The sequence below is a fragment of the Cavia porcellus genome, unplaced genomic scaffold, assembly GCF_034190915.1.
Source record: "Cavia porcellus strain 051 isolate PalLab524CR breed Dunkin Hartley unplaced genomic scaffold, mCavPor4.1 scaffold_7, whole genome shotgun sequence".
In the NCBI taxonomy this organism is placed as follows: Eukaryota; Metazoa; Chordata; class Mammalia; order Rodentia; family Caviidae; genus Cavia; species Cavia porcellus.
Genome location: NW_026947490.1, coordinates 24,984,294 through 25,002,463, shown reverse-complemented (window position 1 = coordinate 25,002,463; position 18,170 = coordinate 24,984,294). Strand labels below are relative to the sequence as shown.

The following is an 18,170-nucleotide window of genomic DNA, read 5'->3' as shown; positions in this document are numbered from 1 at the left end:
GCTGGCCGCGGCGCGAACCAATGCGGGAGAGTGGGGACAGGGACGGGCGGGAGCGTGAGGCCTGACCCGACCCTCCGTCGAGGTCCCGCTGTCCCCGTGTTGGACCAGAGGAGGACTCAGTACAGGGAGTCCCCGACCGAGCTCGCTGCGCGTCTCCGCCTGTCTCCCCCCTCCTCCCCGAAATGGTACGACCAGGTTCCGAGCTTTGCGGGCAGCCTCCGGGCGGGGCCGGGAACTGAGCCTTGGGCAGGATGGGGTTAAGGTGGACAGTCTCTAGGTCCCAGGAGCCTCCAGGCCCACTTGCCTCCTAACACCCGAGCGCTTGATGACCCTGCAAACCCTGTTTCTTTGTTTCTTTGGTTTTTTGAGACAAACGCTCACAACGTAGTTTAACTGGACTCGAACTCACGGCGAGCCTCCTGCCTTGGCCTCCCGTGCTGGGCAGACCTTTGGGCGCCTTCCTCCTATCCCCTTTGGTGCAAAGTGCTGAAATTGGGAAGCTGAGTTGAGGGGTTAGGAGTGATGCTTTTCTCTGAGCCTCAGTTTCTCCCGCTGAAAAATACCGGTAATCATCTGCAGGGAGTGTTTGCTCATTTATAAATTTGTTCTGGTACCGCCTGCAGTGCTAAATCGATGGAGAAACAAAGAACCTTTCCCACAACGCAGAGATTCTGGCAAGCAGGATCCAGGGCGCAGGAAAATGGTGCTTCCCCCTAGCGTGGCAGGAACGACAAATACCTTCGTGCGCCTGCGAGGATCTGGAACCAGGACGAGAGGGCAGTGGCTCTCTGATCAGCTCTGCCAGAAGCTTCGGCCTCCAGCTTGGCTTCCTGTAGCTGCTGGGCCCCGGTTACTAGGCAGTTAGATTTTGGTAGGCCTGAAGGAGGAAGGAGGGGTCCAAAATAGCATTGCAGGTTAGGAAAGACGTCAATATGCAAGAGATAATCATGCATTCGTGCTCAGACCCACAGCGACCCCACAGAGCACAGTGACATCTTAAGGTTACATACCATGTCCTTCCTTCTGTCGATGATTTGGGGGAGAAGGTGAATGTTTTGTTTTGATTGAGTTTGTTTGGGGTTTTTGTGTCGTGTTGTGTTTTGTTTGAGACAGTCTCCTTCCTACTTCAGGCTGGGCTCGAACTCACAGTATAACCCAGGTTAGCCTCAAATTCAGAGGCTATAGGGCTGGGGATTTAGCTCAGCGGCATAAGCGCCTGCCTTGCAAGCAGGCGGTCGTGAGTTCGATCCCTGGTACCGATAAAAATGAAAAAGACAAAAAAAAAAATAAATAAATAAAAAAAATAAATTCAGAGGCTATTCAAAACCTTCATTTAAACAATTTATTTTTGGGGGCTGGGGATTTGGCTCAGCGTCATAAGCGCCTGCCTTGCAAGCAGGCAGTCATGAGTTCGATCCCTGGTACCAATAAAAACGAAAAAGACCAAAAAAAAAAAAAAAAAAACCCTCTATTTTTTGCTGTAATCCTCGCTAAGACAGGAGGATCGCTGTGAACTTGAGGCCAGCCTGGGATATATAGTGAGACCCTTCCTCAAAAAAATCCAAAAATAAATAAATACATAAATAACTTTTGAGACAGGGGTTCTGATGAAGTGAGGAATGGGACCCTCAGTTCCTTGGTCCTTGGTTCTTTGTGGCCTTGATGAAAAAATTCAGTCAACCTGTGAGCTCATCACTTGGGAGGATGAGGCAGGAGCATTGCTGTGAGTTAAACCCAGTCTGGGAAACATAAGGAGACCCTGTCCTAAAGGCCAATTCATTAAAATTGAGGTAAAATTCATGTAAATTAATTGTGTAAAAGTAGATGACCCTGGGGTTTAAAACATTCACAGACCTTGTTTTTTTTAAATGATTCTAATGGAACCACAATGCGGGGCCATGTCTCAGGTGAGAAAGAATGAGATCGTGGACAGAGGAGGTGGGGAGCAAGAGAACTTGTGTAAAATACAAGGGCTGGAAGGGAGAGTTCCTGCCAGCCAGGAGGGGTCCTGAGCAGGACACCCACAGGGCTCTGTGCCTGGGTGTTAGGGATTTTATTGTTTTAGTCTGGTTTTGGTTTTGGTTTTTGTTTTGAGGCAGGGTCTCGATATGAAGCCCAGGCTGGCCCTGAACTCAACAATCCTCCTGCCTCAGCCTCCCGAGTGCTGGGATTACAGATATGTGTCATCATACCCAGTACTCTCAGGTTCACTCAGTTCCCATGTGGGGTCCATGCACCCTCGAGCCCACAGTCATCTGACCACACGCCAGAGAAGCCCCTAAGATACCTTCAGGGCCTGCTCCTCGGACTCCCCTGTGGGCCACTTAAGGAACCTGCCTGATGCAACCCTGATTCCTGGCCACTAACGGCTGTCTCACTAAGTCATCATTTCTCATAGGAAATGGCAGGAACGCTATGGGGTGTGTGTGTGTGTGCACGCGCTGTGGAACCTGGTAAATTGTACCTAATCCAATGTATGTCATTAGTGCCCTGAGTCCATCCACAGCCATGTCCAAGCTAGGCACGGTTCTCACCTGTACCCAGGAGGCGGCCTCTTCCCCTCCCAGCCCTACCACAACTCTCCTTCCTGTCCCTACAATGGACACTTCAAACCACGGAATCCCAAACATGGGACCTTTGTATCAAGCTCAGCAATGCCCACACTCAAGCCCATGTCCACTTTAGAACTTTGCATTCACTCTGCACCCCCACCTCCCACTAGGGCACACTTCCCTCGACCCACCCTCGGGGCTGCCACTGAGATGCCTTCAAATCTCTGTGTGATGAGTCTCCACAGGCACCCTACTGAAAACTAGAACCCAGCGCCGGGCCACAGCTAAGGAACAGAGCACTTGCCTAGGGAGCCCTTGTGGTCTGTCTGGCAACAGGAAAAACACACACAAAACTAAACTGATCTGGGCATGGGGGCGCATACCTGCAATCCCAGCACTTGGGACACTGAGGCAGGAGGATCACCGTGAATCTGAGGCCAGTCTGGGCCACATAAGTGCATTGTTCAAGGTCAGCATAGTGACAACTGCATAGCGAGACCCTGTCTCAAAAAAAGTCACACAGAGATGCTTATATTAAAGGATGCAACTGTGAGTGCCATTAATTTTCACAAAAATCCTGTAGAAAAGCTTAGGTCCCTTATCTGAGTATTAACAGACTTTTGAAACAATTGAATTATGTAAAACTATGTGGAACAGGAAAGCAGGCCATGTCATTTGTCAGCACCAAGCAAAGTCTTATCCTCCTGTCTGCGTGATAAGGCACATTATCTCTTTCCAGCAAGTGTCACGGTTTAGAATTCAGGCATGTTGGGGCTGAAGTGGTATCCATTGCATTTTCCTGTCCAGATTTTTACCCTTAAAGGGAAAAGATATATTTCAGATTCTAAATTATTCTAGGTTTTTTGCCAGGTGTGGTGGCACATCCCTGTAATCCCAGCACTGAGGAGGCTGAGGCGGTAGGATCATTTTGAGTCTGAGGCCAGCTTGGGCTACATAGTGAATTCAAAACCAGCCTGAACTTCAATGTGTGGCCCTGTCTCTAAAAAAGTGGTTTTTAGTTTGCTTGTTTTGGTATCAGGAATCGAACGGGGACCTTGAGCTTGCCAGGCAGGTGCTGAGCTGTATCCCTGGCAATTTTTTTTTTATTGGTACCAAAGATCAAGCTCACGACCACACACTTGCAAGGCAGGCACTTAGGATGCTGAGCTAAATCCCCAGCCCTGTTTTGTTTTTAATATAACGAGGTGAACAGGTCTTAAACACCTCAGTGAATTCTTCCTGTGCATCACACCATGTATGCTCCGGGTGAAGACGCTGATCATTTCCTTCAGCTCCTCCATGGCATACCCTATGGTGACTTGCCTGGAGATGGAGCCATGCATACTGTTTAGGACAGGTTCTTGCTGTTCACATAACACCTATGACGGGCAGATGTTGTAGTCAGGGTCCAGAAGGGAAAACATTTAATAAGGGACACATAATTTATAGGATTATTTTACAATATTCACCCAAAGAGGCAAATGCATGTGAGTGCCGGAGATCTGTCCACACACTGGAGATCCAAGGAATCCAGCTGGCAGCCTAAAGCCCAGGGCCATGGCTCATGCAAGTCTGTATCACGGATCTGCACTGGGAAGGCCCAAAGATCAGTGGGATCTTTGGGAAGCTAGAAAGTCTGCACTGGAGCCAGGAAGAGACACTCAAGGTAAGGGCCAGAGCTCCCCTAAAGAGAGCCACAGCCACCCTTAGTGACAGCAGGGACCCAAGCTCCAAGCATAGTTATAAGAACACATTTATCAGGTAGTGTTGTACTCTAAGAAAATACCTTCATTATTTTGTGTATTATAGCAAACCTGCAACGTGGCTTACTAAATGTGTTTTTTATCCTTTTTCCCTAACTGATATGTTAAGTGATCTAATTGATATGTTGAGCAATACTCTCCTCTGTAAAGAATTGCAAGAATCTCACCTAATTGATATGTTAACCATTGTTGCCCTCTACAAACTACAGAAGTTGTGCTAAAACAAGCTAACAAGGGTTGTTAATCACTGTTAGGCGCCTCTATTCTCTGCTAAAGAGCTAAAGAAAACTAGGATGGCCCACTAATTTACACTTGTTTGAAGTAACTTGCTTGTGTGCAGAGAGATTTGTGTATGAGTTTAACCCTTTACCTGACCTTGACACATAACCGCCGTTTTCTGTTCTGTATGGCACCTTATTGCCTCCCTCTCCCCTCACCTATCTATCTAGGCCATAAAGAATTTGGGTTTCTGGTGACCTCTTCCCGACCAGGTGATGATCTGTCATAAAATGAGCCTGCCCCAATTTTAAGAACTGTTTAGCTTCAAAGAAATTACCGGGAAATACTATGGCCCAAACCCCAATCGGTGCTTTCCTTTTGTTCTGTATGCATCAAATGAGTTAGATATCAGATCTTTGTAAAACTTAAGTTTCAGCTTCTTGTAACTCTTGACCCCTTCACGCCCACTAGCGAAAACGAGCTGTCCTGGGATAATTAACTCTCCACTTTCTTCTCCAAATATTGCTGCAGATGTGCCACTCCGAGATAATGTCAGTCTGTAGGATGGGAGTAATTTGAGAAACACCATTGTCAGAGCTAAGTGGACAGCAATACAGTTTCCAGACTTGGGTCAACAAGTTTGATGGCTCTGCAGGTTTCTTTGTTTCTCCCCCCACCCTTTTCCTCCAGCCTCTTTTTAAAGTCCTCCCTTCAGTCTCTGGGGCACAGTCTCCAAATTGGCTCCCGGAGACTCATCGCCAGGCCTGGAAATAAAGCCTTTGCTACCTAAATTTTTGGTCTCTTGTTTCCTTGGATTTTATACCGGGGGCCCGAGTTATAACAGTAGCAAACTTGTAGATACTTCATGATCAATTAGAAGTCTCTGATCAAGTTTCTACTCTGCTGTTTCTGCTGAATTCAGCTGACCTTGATAGTGTCTGCAGCCCAGCTGCACACCTCTGATGCGTCTTGGGTCAGAGTGGTGGTCTGTACCTTAAGGCAGCCTGGGCTAATTCAAGGGCCCCTCCCCAGAATGTTCCTATAATATGGTAATGCCCTTAACTGTGTTCACTCTGTAAGGCCCCTCCCTTGTTCCCCCAGTGTTTCTATATTAGGATTACAATTCCTTTGTTTCAAGACTAGCCTGCCTGTCAATACATGACTTAACCAATTATATAATGTTCTTGTCACTAAATTCTACATAAACTACACTCTCCCTAAATTCAGCACCGTTGCCTTGAGGGATTATCCTGTAACAGTCCACAGGCGTGAAACACGGGCATGAAGACCCAACAGTCCGTTGGTGTAACCATTAAATGCTGCCTTCCTGTCTCCTCCTCAGTGCAGAGTCTTCCTTTCGGTCTGGTTTGGTTTGCTTTGGGAATTTTCCCACAACACGCCAAGGATGAGAACAGTGGAATTCATATCAGGAAAGTCAGCAGGACAAGATTTTACAGGGGAATCAACAGCACCATTTTCCCCTCCAGTTCTCCTTTCATGCTGTTGGCAGCGATCCTCAGGTGGGCCTGCCACACCCAGCACCACACTGACTCAGTTCACCTGGGTGTTAGGAGGTGACCATCAGTTCATCCACCACAGGCCCTGCCTCTGCCCCGTCCTCTCACACCTGCCCAGGTCACCCCTGCTGCTCAGGGCTCAATGCACATAGCAACAGCTGTTTCCGTCTGGCCACCACACCTGGCCGAGCTGCAGTGGTGGACAGGGGCCCTCGGGGCCTCCCCACAGCTCCAATCCTGGAAAAGCCGAGGCAGGCAGCCATCTTCCCCGAGCCAGGGGCAGAGCCAGAACATCCAATTATGAGCACCTCTGTCCTCCTGGGCTTGGTGCAGCCTGATTGTACCTCTCACCCAAGCAGCTCCTAGCACTGCCAGTGCTCCCAGTGCTGGATCTTGACCCAGAGGCACCAGGAGAAGCAGCTTTTACAGTCACTCAGCTGTTAAGGAAGCCAGGCTTGTGTCCTGCAGTCTGGGTCTGACAGACCTTTGGCCTGTGTTGCCATGTAACATCCCCAGACACACACACAGACCCAAGCCACAACCCAGCCCCTTCTTGGGCAGGGCTGTGTCCTTCCTGGGGCTGACTTCTGGCAGCCACTGTTAGTGAGGCCAGTCTGCCCTTGTCAGGGCTCAACAGCTCCCCACACACTTCCACCTAATTGTTCCAGCAGCCACTGAGTGAGGACCCTGCCTGGACCTGTTATTTTGTAACAGCTGGAAGTGATTTTCTAATCTTTACTCTGTGTGTGTGTGTGTGTGTGTGTGTGTGTGTGTGTGTGTGTGTGCGCGCGCGCGCGCACGCGCACATGTGTGACGGGGCCTTGTTAAGTAGCTCAGGCAGGCCTCAAATTTGCAGTCTTGCTTCAGCCTCCTGAGCGCAGGGACTGCAGGTGTGCACCACCACGCCTCGCTTCCAGAAGTCTGTTGAGCCCTCTGTGAGCGCCAGATACTCGTGAGCGCATCTGACAGTTCAGGGTGTGATGGGGAGGCTGGCCAGCTGTGTCTGGAGGACAGAGAGGAAGAAGTGGAAGGAGCTAATACCGGCCCCCTGGTGTAAGTGGGGAGTCATTCACTGTTCCTGATTCTACTTCCTGTGGAGCCAGACAAGAGGGTGTAATCCTGGATGACTTCCTGGAGGAGCAGAAAAGAGGCATGAGGCTGCCATACCTTCCAGGAGGGGCAAGGCAGCCAGACTCCAGGTCTGTATGTCCCACCAGCAGCAGGAAGCACAGGAGACTAGGGAAGGTAGCTAGGGTGGGGGTCATCAGGGCAGGTTTGAGACAGGCCTCTGGCCGCGGCTAAAACCAAGCTGTGGTTGGCTTCAGCAGCTGATTACCATAACCAGAAACTCTGAGGGAAGGCTGCCACGGCTGGATCTAGAAGCCCAGAGGGCTGCTGGGTGAGGATCCATGTCCCAGCCATGACCCACCATCTCATGTCTCACCGTCCTCCAGTTTCACTGGGCTGGAAGCCCAGCGCCTCTGTGTAGAATCCCTACTACCTGGGGTACAGGCAGGCCGGGAAGCGGTACTGCGGGGGTCTGAGACAGAGGTTGGTTCCTGCTCAGGTCGAGGGCGCCCCCTGGTGGCCTTTTCTCTGCATCCCGATTGTCCTTGAATTTAGGACGCACTGCTGCTGCCTGCTTCAGTCCACATCGCGGGTCCTGAGTCGATTTAGGGCGACCCTGTGCGTGCAGGACCACGGACAGCACTCTGGGGTCAATCCCGGCACCGGGCACCTGGACCCCGGGGCATCCGCGAATCGACCACGGATCCCCCGTAGGCCCCTGAGCTGTGCCCTGGGTCTGATGTGCCCCATGCAGTTGAGCCATCCTCGTGTCCCCACCCCACTCAACTGTTGTGGGGCGTCTGGCTCTTTTGCTGGCCTCAAACTCATGACACACGCTAGGTAAGAGCTCTTCCACTGAACCACACCCCACCCCAGCCTTGTACTTGGCTCTTATTATTTGCAGTACTGGGGACTGAAAGGGCACTGCATTACTGCCCTTTGCTATTTTGTTCCTTTTGAGACAAGAGTTTCACTCCACTAAGTAGCCCGGTCTGCTAACTTCTCATCCTCCTGCCTCAGTCTCCCTGGTGCTGGGCTCACAAGTGTGCACCACCAACTGATTCTGTTTCTTAAAGTGTGCTCCACTGTATAAATCTTAGAAGCCAGGCGTGGTGTCACACATCTATAATCCCACTGACCCCAACTGAGGTAGGAAGGTGCCAGATTGGAGGAATAGATCCTCCTCCTCCTCAGGAAGAGCTGAGCTCAGACCCACCCTGAAAGGGGCTGGATTCCCGCCCACGCTGGTCTCCTCCCCTTATGTGGAGCACCCCCAGGGGACCCTGCCCTGCCATTTCCTCGGGAAACACTTTCCCAAGTGAACCACAGTCACAAGGTCAGGGCATTTGTGAGTTTCTGGCATACACTACAAGTTTCCACTGCTTTTTCTCCCCGCGGCAACAGTGGCACTTGGGGCCTCAATGGGTGGGGCCAGGCCTTCCCCTGAGCACTCTGTCACCTCCATGTGGCAGTGGGGACCCAGGCAGAGCAGTTACACGGACGACCTGCAACCCCGCTCACTTTGAACGGAGAACTCAGGTGCCAGCGCTGCTTCCTACCATCCAAGGCCTGAAGCAAAGGCACCGGCCTGACCCAGCCTTTCACAAGGGGCAGGGTTTTTCTCCCAGGACCGAGACTGAACCCAGAACCTTCGCTGAGCCACATCCCCAACCCCTTCCCTTTTGAGACATGAACTGTAGCCCAGAATGGCCTCAGACTCACAGCAATCCTCCTGCCTCCACCCAAGGCCTAGCCCAGGGTGCAGCTAGAGAACCAGTGACTATGTCAGGAAATACATGACTGCTGAGCTGGGTTCAGTAGGTGGCCTGAAATCACCTCTGCAAGGCAGAAAGGTACGCAGGAGTAACCTGCTTAACACAGCCTGAGGTAGCATCTAATGCCTTGCGGTCAGTGCTTCAGTTCTGATATGCAGTGCTGAATACACTGGGGAGTCACAATCTCTTATTTCAAAGCCAGATCACAGGTGACATTGCTGAGCACAGCTCTCTTCCCACCCAGCTCACATGTGCTTCTAGGAAGCTACGGGACAGGGTAACACTGTAACCTTGCTCCAAAGACCACACATCAGCACCTTGGGTAGACTGATATGCCTTGCTTAAAGCCAACTGAGGGGATAAGGAAAAATCCTAGCCAGCTCTGTATGCATCAGTGCACTGAACTGGGGCCTGGTTTAGCCAGAATGAAGGTAACTGATCCTCTTTCCTGCAGAATCATCCAGATGTCCTCCACTGCCCTCACCCGGTATGCAGAGGAAGCTACAGACGCCCTGCAAGTCCATCTGCGGCTCCCTGGCTCCCTGGCTCCCTGGCTCCCAGCCTCTTCCTGATGGAGAATCCAGATGGACCTGTTCTCACTGCAGCCCTGCAATGCAGAACAGAGGCTCCCCCCCCACACCCCAGCAGGCACCCCATCCCCATCAGGCCCTCTGGATCTCATTCCCTGTGCACCCTACTCCTCAGTGCTCCCGGGATGGCTGGCTTCTCCTTGTGTAGCTGGTGACAGAGCCACAGCCACACCAACTGTCCCTGGCATCTGTCCCCACCTTACTCCCACACGGGCATAAATAGCATTTCCTTATCTGATAAACATATCCTTTTACTGAAGACGGGGAAGAAAGCCAGGTGGTGGTGCACACCTGTGATCCCAGCACTTGGGAGGATAAGGCAAGAGGACTGACTGCCAAGAGTAGAAGGGCAGTCTTGGCTATACAGCCCAACCCTGCCTCCAAAACCCCACTGCCACCTCATGGGAGACTCGGCCACAGCCACGTAAGGAGGCTGTATCCAGAGAGCCCTGTGTACCTCTGGCAACACAGTGCGACCCTGCAGGGGCAGCATCACGGGAGAAGTAGAGGTGAAGGCCAAGGACACTCCGCCAGCAGCTCAGAGGACAGCACTCTGTACGCCTTATAAGAGGCTGGTGGGGACACAAAGACACAGCCCCCCAGTCCCCAGCTAGTCAGGGGGCTCCCAAGTTCGAGGCCAGCCTGGGGACCTTAGCAAGACCCTGCTCCAAATACTTTTGGGGGTTCTGTTTTTTGAGACACGGTCTCTATGTAGCCCAGGGTGGACTCAAATGTGTGTGCATGTGAGGCTTAACGCCTTTCTGCAGCCTGCTTCCTCACCTGTATCACGGACATTTGTACCCCTTACACCACACTAACCCCCTGCCCAGGCACAGGGCTGGAGTCCTGCACCACAGGTGCCCCCACCCTGCCTGCCTCTGTCACCACTGGCCCCCCGCCTTGGTCTGCCACCCTTCTGGCGCCAGGGCCAGACCCGGGCCTCGCGCACACCTGCTGCTGTCTACAGAGCCACCAGCCTTGCCGTGTGCCCTGCGGACCCACTAACGGCAGCCTGGTCACCCAGCTGCTCGGGGGCTTTAGTGCAGAGGAGCACTCTGCCCTCTACGTCCTGGCCAGCAGGGGACGTTGGAGATGACAGAGAGGCTGGGTGGGCAGAGGGAGGAAGCCACACAGCCCAGGCATTGGTCACAGGTGCTTTATTGAGGGGAGGGGGCTCCAGCGCCGCACTGCTACAACCTGGGGACAGAGAGGGGCAGAGGCGGTGAGGAGTGGTGTCTCCTCTGGTTTGGGCCCCTTACTTTCCCTTTGGGACGTTCTGCTGTGCAACCTCCAACCCCGCCCCTAGGCTGACCAGAACCTGTGACCACAGGACACTACAGGGACCAGGGCTCCTGGCTGCCTGCCACCAAGGCGAGGAGGGGACACTCACTGGATTTCTCGGAATGCCCGCTTTTCCACCAGCTTCACCTTGTACTTGCGCTTGAACCTGGGAAGCAGAGCAGATATCAGGGACGTCAGCCCAGCCCATGCACAGGGGCGTCCTGCACACTGGGGTGGCCCCAGCCCGGCGCTCACTTGGCTCTCTCTCGAGGCTCAATCATGTTCCGGCGCTGGAAGCTCTTGAAGCGATCTTGGAGGATGTTGCCCTCAGGCTGCAGCAGAGAGACAGGCTCAGCCGTGCCACAAGAAGCAGCACCGGGTTACCCAGTCCACCTAGGAGCCCCAAGGCAGGAGCCAGACGGGTCTGGCTTGAGACCGCACATGACTGAAGGACCACCTGGGCAGAAAAGCTACCCTCAGCCCAGAACTCACCCTCCCACAGGATCCTGTGCCCTCAGCCCCCGGGAACGGCTCACCGGGCCACCCCGGGGCAGCAAGGTTGTCGCCCACAGCCCCTGGGGGCACGGGGAGCAAGGATGGAGTCATCACCGGGCACAGTCCTGCCACACCGTTGCTGCCGGTCACGTACCTTCAGGGCCCTCAGTGAGTCAGACCGCTCTGAACTGAGCTGCACGTCAATGTCGGGGGCCTGGTACCTGCAGGGGGAGGACGGAGAGCAGGGGCTGAGCTCAGCTGGGAGCTCGAGCCCAAGGCTGACGCCCCGAAGCAGAGCAGGCCCCAGGGATCCTCTCCAGCCTCACTTGAGCCGCCCCAGCCTGCAGGGCTTGTCATCCTCTGCCAGCCGCTTCAGCCGCCGCTGCTCCCGCCGCCGCGCCAGCTCTGCCAGCCGCTGGGCCACCTGGGCCTTAATCCCACGCAGCCGGAAGAGCTCTTGACGCCGGAGTCGGGCAGCACGCAGCATGGCCTGCTGTACCCGCTGGGGGAAGAAAAGGGCTGGGTCAGGGCTCTGAGGGCCACTCAGCCCCCCACGGCCTCTCCTGACCTCTGTCCTCATCCCTGCACACCAGCTACCCAAGGTCTTGGGTTATTTTCTCCCTGGGACCAGGAATCGAACCCGAGATGCTCAATCACTGGGTTACACCCCAAGCTCCTTACTTTGAGACAAGATCTCAGTAAGTTGCTCAGGTGGGCCTCAAACTGATATCCTCCTACCTCAGCCTCCCAAGCAGCAGATTCCAGGTGGGCACCACGTGGCTTCAGCAGCTGTTTTCCCTGACTACCTCCTCCCTTTTCTGACCAAGATCCTCGTGTTTACCCTCTCCAGTTCATGCACCAGGGCAGCTTTGGAGCCAGATGGCACAGGGGCAAGAGAGGCAGGTGGGCCAGGGCTCACCAGTGTACGGGCTGCCTTCTCCCGCCGCCGCTGCTGCTCGGTCTTCTTCTCCATGGCGGTGGCTGGGAGGGCAGGCTGGGGAGCAGCCTGGGCTCCCCCCACCTCGCTGGCTGCATCTTGGCCGAGTTCACCCTCCCCGTCCGACTCCTCCAGCAGCCCCTCACACATCTCCTGGAACATGGTCTCCTGCAGGCACAGGCGTGGCATCAGGGCAGGTGGCAGTGGGCAGCAGGCATAGAGTACAGAACGGGCAACGGGGGCTCACCTGCGTGGCAACCTGCTCGGGGGAAGGCAGCGCCAGCTGCCGCTCCAGCTTCTCGGCCTCCTTCTGCCGCTGCAGCTCCACCTCATGGGCCACCAAGAGCAGGGCCTGGGGTGGGTGGGGGGATGACGCTGAGGTCTGAGGTTGTAGCAGCCCTGCTCCCAGCTTCTGCTGTCCATCCAGGTGACAGGCCCATCCCACTCCCAGTCCTTAATGCCCCCACGCTTCCTGTGCATGCCCTCACCACCACATACCACTTCCCTGCTGCACAACTCAGGGACATCAGGTTCCCAGAGACAGAGGGCAGGCACTGGAGGGCTATAGCATGTGACCTGCACCCTGAACACATGCGCACACACATGCACACGCCTGCTTGAGTCTATGGCCCTGACTGCTTGCTGCACCCTCTCCCCAGGCCCTGTCCTGGGGAGGTGTGTGGGGCCCGCAGGTCCCCTTATTTCTGGTGGTGACTGGGACTGAACCCAAGACCTCTGTGCACCGGGCAAGGGACTGGCGTGGAACACTCACTGCTCAGAGCAAGTGCTGAGTGGGGACTCACAGCCCATTCTCCTGCTGTGCCCTTGGCCCCAGTGAGCGTCCAGTGTCCCTGGGCTTCCTGAAAGCAGGCCCTGTGCTGCTCTCCCATGCTGCACCCTCCCAGGCCTGTGAGGCTCCAATGTCCGCTTCCCAGGGAGCCAGGCTGGTAGGAGATAGGACAGGCCCAGCTGTCCCCAGAGCAGGGCCTGCACAAGGCTGGGGCCTGATGTGGACCTACCTGGTGGTCCTCAAAAGTCGGGTTGTAGGAGGCTCCAGCGGGCATCACCTCCACGGCAGGGGCTGAGGAAGGTTTGCGGTGGAGACGCTGTGGGCGCTGCAGGGAGACAAGGCAAAGGCAGGATGAGGCAAGGCTGGGGCTCGGTATACCCTGGGCTGACACTCAAGTGACAACAGGAAAATATCCTGTAATCCCAGCGAGTGGGGAGGCTGAGACAGGAGGATCCTTAGTTCAAAAATCAGCCTGGGCTATACAGTAAGACATGTCAAAAAATTAACATAAGGAAGCCTTGTCCTCTGGCCCTCTGCCTTCCACCTGCAGCATCCAGGACTTCACCCTGACATGGTGAGCAGTTGCCCGCCACACCCACAACATGCTGGGCCCCACACTGCATGCTCTGTTTCTGGTTCTCTCAGTCACTGTCTTGGGACTCCGTGGTGGCATGAAGGGGCTGAGATGGCCAAGTACCTCGAAGCTCGTGTCTTCACACCTATGGCCTGGCTGTACAGCGGCACAGACCGCTGTCACCAAGCCCAGGGGCCCCCGTGGGACCCAGCACCTGTGCCAGACACCCCTGCCCCCACCTGACACACCTGTCCCAGCAACCACGCCTACAGGGCAGAACCCAGGCCAAGGTAGGTCTGCATTCAGTGCCTCCCAGGGTCCTGTTGCCCACTGCACCCTGAGAAACCCAAGAAACCCGTGGGGCCACCCAGGAGCTACTCATGGGATGCGCATCCCAGGACCCCAGACACCAGCTCTCATGTGTTACCTCTTCAAGTTAATTTCCCCACTGCTTTACCCCAGTAAGTTTGCCTACTCTTAGAACACAAAATGCAACAAACACAGCTATCACGTGCTTTCTTTTTTGTGTGTGAGACAGAATCTTACCATGTAGCCCAGTCTGGCCTCAAAATCTCTTTCTCAATGACCCTTCTGCTTCAGCCTCCCCAAGCAATAGGACTACAGGTGTGCACTCCCATGCCCAGCTACCAGCTGCACTTTTTTTTTTTTCGTGCCGGGGATTGAACTCATGACCTTGAGTTTGCCAAGCAAGCATTTATGCCATGGAGCTAAACCCCCGGTCCACCGGCTGCATTTCAAAGGATGACACAGAAGTATAGAGAAGCCACTGGACCAGTGAGAGTGGGACTAGGAAAAGGACTCAGGGCACCAGGCTGTGTGGATCACCAGGATGAGGGACTTTAAGACTATAGCCCCCACCCCCATAGCTGGGACCACCCCTGCCCATGTCCTCACCCGCACGCCTTTCTTCTTGGTCTGCTCGAGGAAAAAGGTGTCCTGGCCAAGCAGCGCCCTGTCCAGGGGGTCTGTGGAGCAAGTGAGGCAGCTGCCGGGAGCTGTCTGGTATACAGAGGACCCCTCCACCCCTATTTCAAAAGCATGGCGCTGAGCTCAAGGTACATCTAGATGGAGTTCAGAGAGCACAAGAGCCCAGGCTGAGGCAGGCCCCTACTCTGGAAAGCGGCACAGCAGAAACCAGAGTGCTGGCCGCTCAGGACCTCCTGCTCCACTGGGAGATCGTGGAAACACGACCCACAGGGCATCCCTGAGGCCTAGCTCTTGCCCAGTGCATAACATGCACAACTGCCTGTGGGAGTTCGGTGCCCACCAGCAGGCAGCGTTACTCACTGTCTGGGGCCCACAGGTCGTAGAAGGGCCGCTCAACAGCATCCTGTGGTCCAGGCTTCCTCTTGGGCGTGGGAGGGTTGAGCAGCCGGGCCTGGGCCTTGCGAACCTCCCGGGGAAGCTCACCCTGCTTCGCCAGCCGCTCCCATAGCTGTTCTTTCCGCCGGAGCTTCTTGGCATTGGGGACCTGGTGGGCGAGGACACTGGGCCGGGTACACAGGCAGAGACACAGGTGAGGTGACGGCCTGGGGCCTCTAACTCGGACTGCCTGGCTGTCCACCGTGCCACCTGTACCCTGCTGCAGGGCTGTCACTCAGCCCATGTGACTGGAACCTCAAACAGGTGGCCCTCCTCTCCACCCCACACACAGCCTGGTCCAGACCTACATCCCCACCCCACTGCCCTGGGCCCAATAATCCAATCTCCCTGCTTGCTCCAACCTAGTCCGCGAAGGCTGTGAAGTCCAAGTCTTGCCTGTGATCCCAGCACTCAGGAGGCTGAGGCAGGAGGATCACTGAGTTCAAGGCCAGCCTGGGTTACACAGTGACTTAAGGCTAGTCTGGGCTACATGACCAAACCCTGTTCCCAACAAATAAGCCCAAATCTGCCTGTTACCCAAACTGCCTTCCCTATCCCCCTCCCCTCCACGGAAGCCCTCAGGTCAGGGGATGGCAAGGAGGAAGAGCGTCGTGGGCCTGGGCTTGGGGACACTCACTCTTTGGGGGCAGGGATCTTAGATGTATTCTCAAGGATGAGGTCAACCCGCAGGGGTTTCTGAAGCAGCGACTTCTTCTGAACCTTGGTTCTCTTCCTGCTCTGCTCTGGAGTGGAAAAAAGGTGTAGTCAGAGTCAAAGGCCTCCCCACTGCCAAAGACCAGCACTCCTAGCTTGGAGACCTCCAGGCAGTGTCACCCCAGTGTACTTGAGGAGGCCCCAGAGCAGGGTGCTCAACGCTGCCCGGCCTTTACCACACCTCGCTGTGGCGGGAGGAAGGGCCCATGCTGGAACCAGAAGTAACCCTCATAGGCACTGCAGGGCTCCTGGACACAGCACAGCCGAGGAGAGCAGGCAGCCAGGTGACAGCGAGGCCCAGGGAGGGCCACAGGGGCTGATTCTCAGTGCAGTGCCCTGCCCTTTGCAGCCAGAAACTACCAGGGAACAGAACTGTACTCTTCACCAACAGTGGGGCTTTATGTAGGGGACTCCACTCCTGCACCTGCATCATGGGACGCAGAGCACAGAGGTCAGGTTGAATCTACAGAGAGCTAAGGTTGAATCTACAAAAGGCCTCACCCCTGCTCCCTAAAGCCAGGGACTCAGCCACTTCCTGTCTGTCCGACAGGCCTGCTGTGCCCACACCACACAAGTACTGGTCCGTGGAAGTCTCTCTGTGAGGATCGATGTCACCTGCTCATTCAAAGTCCCTTGGGCCTTGCACTGGCCTCAGCCCACTGGAGTGGGTTGGGCTCTCCACGGACTCTTTGGAGTGCTGGCAGGCAGAGCAGCGTCCCACAGCCCATCAGCTTTCCCTAAACCATGTTGGATTGCTTTTTTTTTTTTTTTTTTTAGTCTTTTTCCTTTTTATCGATACCAGGGATCGAACTCACGACTGCCTGCTTGCAAGGCAGGCGCTTATGCCGCTGAGCTAAATTCCCAGCCCCTGGATTGCTCTCTTGCACATTGGCGGAAACCCTGCTGCTCCTCAGAGCAATCCCTGTTGCCCCCCTCTCCATCTGTCTCCACAGGCTGATACTGTGTCCTAGCAAATAACAGCGGCATATCAAGACGTTTCTTACCTTCTGGGTCAAACAGACCCTTGTGTTCTTACTAAAGCTTCTGTTTTTAACCAAAAAGCTATTTTTCACCCAATTCTGTAAGGCAAGTCCTCAATTTGCTTCTTTCTCCGCAGCCCACAGGACTCACCCTAACTTGTTTCTAAAATACTCAGGCTGAGCTGGTATTTCCACACAACAAAGTCACTAATAACTAAAAAAAAAAAAACAAACTTTGCCTTCTCTAGGCCTGTGACTTGCTTTCCACCTGTCCTGTAATCATATGTTTTTGTTCATATCAAAGCTGCCATTGTGGGGGCTAGGGGTTTAGCTCAGCGGCATAAGCACCTGCCTTGCAAGCAGGCGGCCGTGAGTTCGATCCCCGGTACCGATAAAAATGAAAAAGACAAAAAAAAAAAGTACAAAAAAAAAAAAAAGCTGCCGTTGGTTCACGCAGTGGCATGTGTTTATAGTCCAAGCTATTAGGAGGCTGGGGCAGAAGGATCCCAAGCTGGAGGCCAGCCTGGGCAATTAGCAAAACCTATATCAAGATAAAATATAAAAGGCTACAAGTGTAGTTCAATAGTTGAGCATTTCCCTAGCATGTGAGGCTTTGGATTCCACTCCCAGCTCAGAAAAAGAGGGGGAAAAAAAAGAAAAAAGCTGGCTCTTTTTAGCAGATGTTTGCCTTCTAAGTCACGTTATTAAAGCAAATGGGGTCAGACTGTAGAGCACCACCACAAAAGCCCTCCTTACCTTTTTCCTTGGAGCCAGTGTCCACAAAGAAGAGTTTGTCATCTGGGGCCTCTGATAACAAGCCACTGGGAAACGAAAATGCAGATTATAAGCCAATGATGTTGACAAGAGAACAGTTTTAACCACTTTAGGTCCAGCCTTCCTCTCGGGCTCATTTAGAGCCCATCTTCCCGTCGTGGGACTCTTCCGGAGCCCCCTTTACCAGCCTTTTCCTTCCTGGTCGTGGGGATCGAACCCAGGCGTGCTCCAACAACATCCCCAGGCCCTCTATTTTGTTTCATTTTATTTTTGAGGCAGGGTCTCACAAAGTGGCCTAGCAAGACTCGAATCTTCGATCCTGCTGCTTCACCCGTCCTAAGTACTGGTTTTACAGGCGAGCACCACCATGCTGTTAGCTCAAAAAGCCTAAACTGACGCCCAGAATGTACCAATACTAAAGAGTCATCTGCTGTTCACTTAAGCTTCAAGCTATGTCGGGTGTCTGATAACTCTATCAAGCCTTCCACCCTAACATCCCAATCCACCCACCTGGGCTTTCCGCGTGGGTAACCAGGAGGGGGTGCCCCAGCCTACCGGAAGTCCCTCCCCAGAACGCGACCCCGCTCCCAGAAGTTCCGCCCCCACGAACCCGATCGTGCGCTCCTGTAGCCTCACGTCCTCCAGGAACTGATCAACCTCCAGCCCCAGCGGCTCCTCAGCAAGCCGCCTCCAGCCCCGTTTCTTGTTTCTCGGGCCGCGCCGCCGCCGTCTCAGAGCCGGATCCACCGAAGTGGGTC

General features: G+C 54.2%; 1 protein-coding gene, 1 long non-coding RNA gene and 1 other non-coding gene across 7 annotated transcripts in view; 1 reads left to right on the top strand and 2 right to left on the bottom strand.

Annotated features, from left to right (window-relative positions):
- Positions 1-30: 30 nt before the first annotated feature.
- LOC134476883 (uncharacterized) lies at positions 31-5,325 on the top strand. The gene is made up of 2 exons (XR_010048668.1): positions 31-185; positions 624-5,325. It is a non-coding gene; the product is annotated as an uncharacterized LOC134476883 (long non-coding RNA).
- Positions 847-18,170, bottom strand: part of Nop53 (NOP53 ribosome biogenesis factor) — a 17,676-nt gene continuing 352 nt past the window's right edge. The window contains exons 2-15 of one of the 5 annotated variants that reach the window (XM_013146942.3): positions 18,023-18,170; positions 17,395-17,459; positions 15,582-15,687; positions 14,870-15,069; positions 14,477-14,547; positions 13,217-13,312; positions 12,445-12,549; positions 12,180-12,365; positions 11,587-11,762; positions 11,415-11,481; positions 11,021-11,097; positions 10,875-10,931; positions 2,936-3,052; positions 847-877 (exon numbers count right to left, since the gene is read on the bottom strand). In XM_013146942.3, the coding sequence (XP_013002396.2) occupies positions 862-877; positions 2,936-3,052; positions 10,875-10,931; positions 11,021-11,097; positions 11,415-11,481; positions 11,587-11,762; positions 12,180-12,365; positions 12,445-12,549; positions 13,217-13,312; positions 14,477-14,547; positions 14,870-15,069; positions 15,582-15,687; positions 17,395-17,459; positions 18,023-18,170 (1,487 nt within the window). In that variant the 3' untranslated portion in view covers positions 847-861. Of the gene's footprint in view, positions 878-2,841; positions 3,053-10,626; positions 10,682-10,870; positions 10,932-11,020; positions 11,223-11,414; positions 11,482-11,586; positions 11,763-12,179; positions 12,366-12,444; positions 12,550-13,216; positions 13,313-14,476; positions 14,548-14,869; positions 15,070-15,581; positions 15,688-17,394; positions 17,460-18,022 lie in introns of those variants that run through there. The other 4 variants (XM_013146941.3, XR_010048667.1, XM_005001349.4 and 1 more) reach the window with 4 other exon arrangements.
- On the bottom strand, positions 11,275-11,380 carry LOC111755404 (small nucleolar RNA SNORD23). The gene has a single exon (XR_002789955.1). It is a non-coding gene; the product is annotated as a small nucleolar RNA SNORD23 (small nucleolar RNA).